The 8,551-nt window shown below is 39.0% G+C and overlaps 1 protein-coding gene across 2 annotated transcripts; it reads left to right on the top strand.

Moving 5' to 3' along the window:
• The first annotated feature begins 489 nt into the window (after nt 1-489).
• Nucleotides 490-8,544, top strand: LOC141768124 (uncharacterized). Of its 2 annotated transcripts, none has more exons than XM_074636106.1 (9): nt 490-687; nt 887-950; nt 2,494-2,549; nt 2,673-2,706; nt 2,809-2,834; nt 3,181-3,256; nt 3,338-4,876; nt 8,228-8,270; nt 8,356-8,544. In XM_074636106.1, the coding sequence occupies exons 1-9, from the start codon at nt 610-612 to the stop codon at nt 8,363-8,365; spliced, it is 1,926 nt and encodes a 641-aa protein (XP_074492207.1). In that variant the 5' UTR covers nt 490-609; the 3' UTR covers nt 8,366-8,544. The 2 variants fall into 2 exon arrangements, with proteins under 2 accessions (XP_074492207.1, XP_074492208.1); XM_074636107.1 differs by having other exon boundaries at nt 491-687; nt 3,181-3,257; nt 3,372-4,876.
• The last annotated feature ends 7 nt before the right edge of the window (nt 8,545-8,551 follow it).

The following is an 8,551-nucleotide window of genomic DNA, read 5'->3' as shown; positions in this document are numbered from 1 at the left end:
GGAAATTATAAGGTTTAGTATAATTATATTGAATAATTTAAGTGATATATCTGCACACATACTAATCATTTGTCAAATCAGCTAAAGCTAAATTTGGTTGAATTATAAAAGGCAGAAGTGGTAAATACAAAGAGCTGTTTGGGAGCCGAAAGAGCCGGCTCTTCTTGGTCAGCTGAGCCAAATGATCCGGCTCACTAACAAGAGCCCGAATTCCCATCGCTAGAAGATGACGTCCCGCGGATGGCTGATTCACATGCTGCTGGTATAGTCGGTCATCTTGGAATCAGGACTACTGACTTATCGTGATCAGTCATAATAACAACAATAACCTTGTGGAGCTATTTTTAATTTTATTAATTTGTCTAAACATATTGGCGTTGTGTTTTGGTGTGTAACATTAAAAAAATTCAAACATGGGTAGGCTATTTGGACTTTCAATTGCAGATGTATTCCAGAGCGCTATTTTGGAAAGCATGATTTCCCAGTAACAGTGAAGGCAACTCTGACCAATCAGCGGGCTCTATTTTGTGGAGCCAGAATTTTAAACCAGAACGGCGGTTAGCTGCTTTTATCATCTATTAATATCCATAACGTGTTTATATCTGCAACATGGACGTGTTGTCAGAGAAAGAACTGGCTAAGAACATCTTTAACTACAAAAGCTCACTAGAACGAATCATAGACAAGGTGAGTTAACGAGGCTATCGGTGCTAACGGTTAGTTAGCGTTAGCACGAAGCTAAGTAGCATAGCTATCTAACGCTAGCTGTCAGCTAACTACACTTAGCTACTAAGATAACAGGATTTAGTTACCTGTTATCTACATTAACTGTTAATTATGAAGATGTTGTGTTTTTAACGTTTCCTCTGCTCTTCTCTCTCAACAGTATTCAAAGCTTCAGTACCTGGATGGAGGAGTGGAGGTGGACCTCGACTGCACTAAAACACAAAGTAAGTAGATTACTAAGCTATTATAACATTTAGTTTAATGCAACAAACTGTGCTGTAACAAAACATAATAGAATAGAAAGCTTTATTGTCATTATTGTATTAAATACAACGAGATTCACAGTTTCCACTTCTGGCCAGTGCTTTAAAACAAATACTTGACACAAGACTAAACGAGGCAGATAAAACATATAACAGGTAAAACACACACACAGATATAATAAGACAAATAAAACAGGTAAAGTATATGTATTGAATAAATATAAACAGAAGTGTTACACTAGAAGTATAACATATACAAATAGATGTAATTTTAAACACTGGTAATTGCACTTGTAAAATAGGTAGGGTAGATGTAATAAATAAAATGTAAACAAAGGTAGTTGCACTTGAGGTGTATATTGCATCAATATATATATTGTACAGACAAATGTATTTCACATTCAGTGCATTATTATTGCACAGATTTATTGTTTGTGCTCAGATTTGTTTGTTTTTAACATTAACAGTGCTGTCATGCGGATGTCAGTAAAGTTAGTAATTTATTTTTTAAATTAGGGGTGTAATTAACGATTGTTTACATTATCGATTGATTATTTTCTCGATTAATATAAGAAATTAAATTATATAAAATGTCAGAAAATAGTGTAAATGTCCATCACAGTCTCTCAAAGTCCAGGGATGTCTTTAAATGTGTTGTTTTGTCAGTACAAACCCCAAAGATATTCAGTTAAATATGATATTAAATATATATATATAAAATCTTAATATTTCATCTTTTAAATCACTTCTCAAAATTCATCTTTATTAATGCAAGCACATAATTATTTTTTATTTTGTTTTATTTCCAACATGTGTGTGTGTGTGTGTGTGTGTGTGTGTGTCCAACATTTATTATATATATATATATATATATATATATATATCTGCTGTGTATATATATATATATATATATATATATCTGCTGTATATGTTTTTTTATATTTTAACTATGTAAAGCACTTTGTAACGTTGTTTTGAAAGTTGCTGTATAAATTAAGTTTATTTTTATTATTATTATTATTATTATTATTATTATTATTATATTTGAGAGGCTGAAAACAACATTTTCTTCCATTATTTGTATGTTGATCGTTTAGACAACTAATCATTGAAGCTCTAAAATAAATAAATAATAATAGCCTTAAAGGGACAAAAAAAAATGATTGACCAAAAAGGTGTAGGCTCAAGTTTATTATATCTACATGGCTTATTCTAATAGGCCGCCCTTTCACTGCCAGGTTGAGGCTATACAAAAAACAAAAATGTTTCATACACAATAATCATAACTCAGTTTTATATTTGTTTACCAACTTATTTTTAAACATTTTCTTTGTATTTGTCCTACCGTTGTTGTTTTAAACATACCTATTACAGATTAATTAAGTCCCAGCTGTACTATGTTGTTTTTATTCAACTAACCAGTCAGTGATTTGTCTCAGTGTCTGCGTTTCAGTAGTTGTCATGGGTTCTGGTCTCATTGTGTATCTTTTCTGTCTTGATGAAGCACTTGAACGTTACATGAAGCAGTCGAAAGCAGAGCTGAGCAAGCTGGAATCAAAGGTTTGAGTGGCTACGAACATATGACACAAAATACAATGACCTTTATTCATGACTGCGAGTCCTCAGTGAAATCAGATATTAAATGTTTGTACAGCAATTACAATCAAACACTTCTCTCCTCAGAGCGTGACAGATTTGAGAGAGGAGTCGATAAGAGGTGAGCATCCATAACCTAAAACAAGAACATCAATTTACAGAGATGTTTATAAATTGTATTTTTATTATTAATCTGATTCCTTTGATATTTCTTCCACCACAGCCCAGGACATTACAAGCGACACTCAGGTAAATGCACTGCGTTTATTTCAACAGTTCTGTTTTGAATATCTAGTATATTTTAAATTCTTGCATGTATATTGAACAAACTTAATAGATCCCACTTGTCAATTTACACTGTGGTTATACAGTATATTGTATGTGATGCACATATTTGTACATATTTCTAATTTTATTATTTATTTATATGACTCTACATATATTGTAGCATTATGTACATAATTAACATTTGACATACTCCTTTATTTCTATTTTTCTTATATTTCTTTATGCTTGTATATAAAAGCAACTGTAACATCCCAATTTCCCCCCGGGTATTACTAAAGTATTTCTGATTCTGATTTATTTTCAACAGTTGGATTTCACGTATCAAGATAGCGGAGCTGATGAGACTTGTGTTTCCACTGCCCAACTGTATGTGGAGGATGATGGTAAGAGGGGAACGCATTACAGGCAAACTTTTTAAACACAACGTGGAAGGACAAGCAATTGAAATGTGTGTCTATTTTTAGGTGATGTTTCTTCTCCCCTTTTGTATCCTACGGGGACGGCTTCAAATGACCCGACCCTGACTGTGAGCTCACTGGACGAGAGTCAGAGGAACATTTCTGAGATGGAGGTCCAGCCTGAAGACCAAGACGAGGAGCTGGAAATGAGTCTGAGGAGTCACGGCAGCAGCTCTCTGGTGGAGCTCTACCCCAGCATGATCAGTCGAATAGGGAGGGCCTGGCATCGGCAGCACGTCTCTGAGGCCGCCGACTCAGTGCTGAGGAGGTACCGCAGGTGGCGACAGCAGTCAAACAGGAGCAACCTCAGCAACACCTTCGATGTCACGCTGAGACACGCCAGGAGAAACCCACAAAACATGACCAGTCAGACGCTGCTCGAGGAGAACGCCAGCAGCCCCGTGAAAAGGCAGTTCATGGGGACTGAAACCAGCCCTCGGTCTCCTTTGAGGACAGTAACCAATACGCAGGATTGGCGAGAACAGCAGCAGTCTCCTGGGAGGGTGAGACGGGAGCAGCCCGTCCTCGTGATGGACTTATCTGATCCGTCTGAGCCAAAAGAGAGCTATCTGAACGAGACCTTCACTGTGTGTGAAGTATCCCGGCTGGAAGAACAGCCCTCCACTTACACATTCAGTCCTTCACGATCCACCACAAAGGTATCCTTGGACCAGTCTCTCAGGTCTAGAAGGCTCTCCCTCACTGTACACTCACTGCAGACTGACGGCTGCTCCACGTACGCATCGGAGACCGTTAGAGAGAGACCAGACATCTACGGCTCCCCAGTCAGGCCCGTACAAGCGAGGATGATGTCGTCCAACCTCAGTAGGTCACCTATTGGCTTTTCCAGAAGCCCCAAAGCACATTCAGTGGAGAGCTTTTCCAGAGAGCCTACAAGGTCCAGATTAATGTCCACCTCTCCACAGAAGGCACTGAGGATGCTTCACCCTCAAGACTCCCATCACTCCCTACGTTCACCTCAGTCAGCCACGGCAGCGGAAGGTCGCCACAGGCTCCGGCGCCACCTTTCCTTCGACTCCTCCCTGCCGTTCGTCTCTTACTCCCCAAAGAAGCTTGACGAGGACTTTTTAAGGCTCTACCACAAGTCTGTGTGTCAGAACAAATCCTCTTTCTTTAACAGGCTTCCCTGCCGCCTCTGTGCTAGAAGCACCGAGGCCAGCAGAAGCGCAGAGGCCAGCAGAAGCCCCTCTTCCTCAGCTCTGGCAGCCCTCGCGCTGTCGCCCCACCGCTCCCTCCTCAGGAAACGCCACAGGGAGTTAGAGTGGGACAGCCGACCCCAGTCCAAACGCTACAGGGACGGGTACTGTCTGTCCTCCCCAGGGTCCATACGCCACGGGAAAGAGATTCTGAGGCACCGTTTCTCTCCGTCTAAATACGAGCAGTCTCATGATGGCCTCTCCTATAGCCTCGCTAAACCTGCCATGTTTCAAAGATTCAACACCCAGCGGCGCTCAGCAGACGAACATCTGGAAGCCTGGATGAGTCCGCGCCGCCGTGTGTCTGCAGCTGATTTCTCTGGCATGGGTGAGCCTCCTCTGTAATTATGCCGAACACTTTATTTAGGGCTTCAAAGCTTCGGTGAGAAATATTTGAACGTATTCGAAGCTTCTCGGCGCAGCAGGCTGACATGTTCTTCTCTCCATCTGTCTCCACCTCCCCCGTTTCAGTGCCGCTGCCACATTTCTGTACACACACACCTACACACAACAAACCGCAATATCCGTCTGAGAATAACTAATAATAATTAATGTTGAATGAATATGAATAATATTATGGGATTATTCCTTATTTCATGGGCTATATTGGGATATATATATATATATATATATATATATATATATATATATATATATATATATATATATATATATATATATATATATATATATATATATATATATATATATATATATATATATAAAAACATAAACAAAAAACGAAGCATTCGAATACTGATTTTGGAGGTCGATTACCATGGCAACGGTCGAAGCATTCGGGTCAGCCCTATCCAGAAGTCTTTATTTACGTCCTGTCTGCTGTTTAAAGGTCACCTATTATGCAAAATGCACTTTTCCATGTCTTTTAAACATCAATATCTGTCCCCAGTGTGTCTACAGGCCACCATAGTATCATAAAAGACCATCCTCTCTCTTTTTCTCCTGCTCCGTTTGTCCGGAAATGGGTGCAGAAAAAAAATTCGCTTTTTTCCTTGTATCTTGACGTCATTAGGGAATGCAAGCCACGTGAGGGTTTCCTGGTCGAACCAGAGAGAACCTTCAGTAGCTGACCCCGGCCCACAGCGCGTCACTGTCTCTCCTCCTCAACCGAACTTGAGCAAAGTAGCTCCCTACAGTTAGTCTGCAAGAACCAGCAGAACAGGCTTCATGTACTCCCATCATCTAAATATAACATGTTCTTTCACAAAGGCTTTATGTAATTACACTGTTTAAACAGATGATATTTATATATTATATATATTTGATGTCATGCATGTAGCAGAATACAGGTAGTAAATAGTGACTTGTAAGCAACACAACACATTTCTGTTTCACAGTCAAACTTTATTTGAGTTGACGGATGACAATATTAATTATTCACAGCATTTGTAATCATCTCACCTGTTAGTTAGTTATGTTAACATGGTACAGGAGAAAGTCTTCAGCTCTGGTAAACTATGGTAAGCTAAGCTCCGGTGGTCTGTAGTCATGGTAACACAGAGACAGCTACTACTGTAAATAATATACCATTACTCTGATCTTCCATACATTTATCTTTTAGCAGAAATAATGAACTGACTACTGTTTCACATCTTCTATTTTCCACCCTGATGGTCGCTGTGTTTACACACCGTGTCATAGCGGTAGCATGTAGCTAACCCGTTAGCATGTAGATACATGCTAACGGGTTAGCTACATGCTACCGGGTTAGCTTTGTATCTCCATGTAAACAGAGCCATCTGCTCTCAGCTGTCTGCTCTCAGCTGTCTGCTCTCAGCTATCTGCTCTCAGCTGTCTGCTCTCCTCTGGGATGATTCTGTCGGTCATTTCTCACAGATGGATCTGTAAAGACAAACGTAAAACAGAGTGTATGTTTGCGGTTTACAGAGTTGATGCATGAGGTAAACACTGAGCTAACTAACAGAGATATAAACAGCATTATTTACCTGAGAGAAACCGTCAGGAAAACCTGGAATCTGGACCGCAGATGTTCATCATGTGTCGCCGATTTCTGATCAGATTCCTCCGGTAACGTGCGCTGGGTGAAGTTTCTGGTTTATAAACTTTATTCTAGCTGCTATCTCTCCACTCGTCTCTCTCTCTCTCTCTCTCTCTCTCTCTCTCTCTCTCTCTCTCTCTCTCTCTCTCTCTCTCTCTCTCTCTCTCTCTCTCTCTCTCTCTCTCTCTCTCTCTCTCTCTCTCTCTCTCTCTCTCTCTCTCTCTCTCTCTCTCTCTCTCTCTCTCTCTCTCTCTCTCTCTCTCTCTCTCTCTCGAGAAAACCTAGGGAGAGAGAGAGAGAGAGAGCTTCTCCGGGAGGGAGGGGGAGGGTGACGCTGTTGTTGAGGACGTTTGATTGACAGAAAACGCTGACCAATCAGAGCAGAGTGGGAGGAGACAGGCTACAGACACAGAAATCAGCACTTTTGGAAATGGGCTGAAACAGAGGTTATAGAGACATGCTGGAATGCATGATCTGATTGTTTTTTTGAAAAAAAAACTTCAGAGACATGGTTTGGAGGTGTCTGAGACCTATAATAACTAGTTTAAATGGAGTATAATATGTGACCTTTAAATTAAATACTTCACCCCCAGAATGACCATTTGTATATCAATTATTCACCACGTGTTACATTGAATTCTTGAAGAAAACTTCTCTCTCATGCCTCCAAAGTGAACGGGGAATCAAAAAACGGAGAAAAGTCCTGATGAAATTAAGTAGGACTGCAACTAAAGATTATTTTCATTGTTGATTAATTTCTTTTTTTATGTTAGTTTTCATAATGTTTTATTTTCATTTCTTTTATTGGTGCAAAAACAAAACAGCAGTGACTTTACAAGTAGTACACCAATGATAAGAACAAGAGAGAAATACCCAAGAAAAGACGAAGAACATGACATGAGACTTAACAAACAAAACAAAACCAAAAAAGGATGAAATAATAGTCATATTTCTAGTAATAACCTCTTCAAAAAAAACAATAATAATACAAGTAATAACTAGGTGGTAATAATAAGGAAGGAATTAAAAATATAAAATAACGGCTATTGTAGTATTGAGGGACCTGTCAGGGCTTCAGAACATTGATTAATCCGTTGATTATTTTCTTGATTAGTTGTTTGGTCTATAAAATGGTGAATGTCGATCAGTGTTTCCCAAAGCACAAGATGACGTACTCAAATGTCTTGTTTTGTCCACAACTCAAACATATTCAGTTAACTGTCATAGGAGTCAAGAAGCCAGATAATATTCACTTTTAAGAAGCTGGAATCAGAGAATTTAGACCTTTTTTTTTTTTCTTAAAAAATTACTCAAACCGATTCAATGATTACCAAAATAGTTGCAGATTAATTTAATAGTTGGCAATTAATCGATTAACTTTTGCAGCTCGAGTTCAGGTTTAACAACAGTGAAACTATCAAACCAACCGGTTACTCGAAGTGTTTTAAATAGTGAGGTTTTAGCAAAGATGCAGGTGTTTGGGAAGTGGTGAGCGTACGACTAGATAAATGAGACTTGGATTATACTGCACCAGTTGTGTGAGAGTCTAATGGATGTTTTTACTTCAGTTCATCAAGACCTTTTGCAATTTTTTTTATCCCTTTAAGCTGTTTGAGTAAGTGTTGATTCCTTTACTCATTGTTACGCTTCATTCAACAGGAAGTTCCCTTGAGAGCAGGATGACCAACGGCTTCTCCCCGAGGTGATTATAATGAATTCCTATTATCTGTGCAGTGTTTGTTTTCGGGCCTCATTTGTTCTCATAATCTTCTTCTTTTCTTGTGCAGAAAATGGTGAACAGGGATGACACCGGCCGGCTCACAGAAGGATAACTACAACAAATGTCAGTGTGAAAAGTATTGTGTGAAGTTTCTGATAGAAATACTGGTGAAAATCAGATAACGTGACTGTAACTGTTGAATGCTAATCTTTTTAATCTTTGTGCTATGGTAAATAAAGCCTCAGGATTTTTTCTTTATCTGT

This window comes from Sebastes fasciatus, chromosome 5, assembly GCF_043250625.1.
Source record: "Sebastes fasciatus isolate fSebFas1 chromosome 5, fSebFas1.pri, whole genome shotgun sequence".
NCBI lineage: Eukaryota > Metazoa > Chordata > Actinopteri > Perciformes > Sebastidae > Sebastes > Sebastes fasciatus.
This window is presented reverse-complemented; position numbering and strand designations above follow the sequence as displayed.

Coding starts and splice junctions, on each gene's coding strand:
- LOC141768124 (XM_074636106.1), top strand. CDS start 610: ATGGACGTGTTGTCAGAGAAAGAACTGGCTAAGAACATCTTTAACTAC. Junction 688..886: donor TAGAACGAATCATAGACAAG/GTGAGTTAACGA, acceptor CTCTCTCAACAG/TATTCAAAGCTTCAGTACCT. Junction 4,877..8,227: donor AGCTGATTTCTCTGGCATGG/GTGAGCCTCCTC, acceptor TTCATTCAACAG/GAAGTTCCCTTGAGAGCAGG.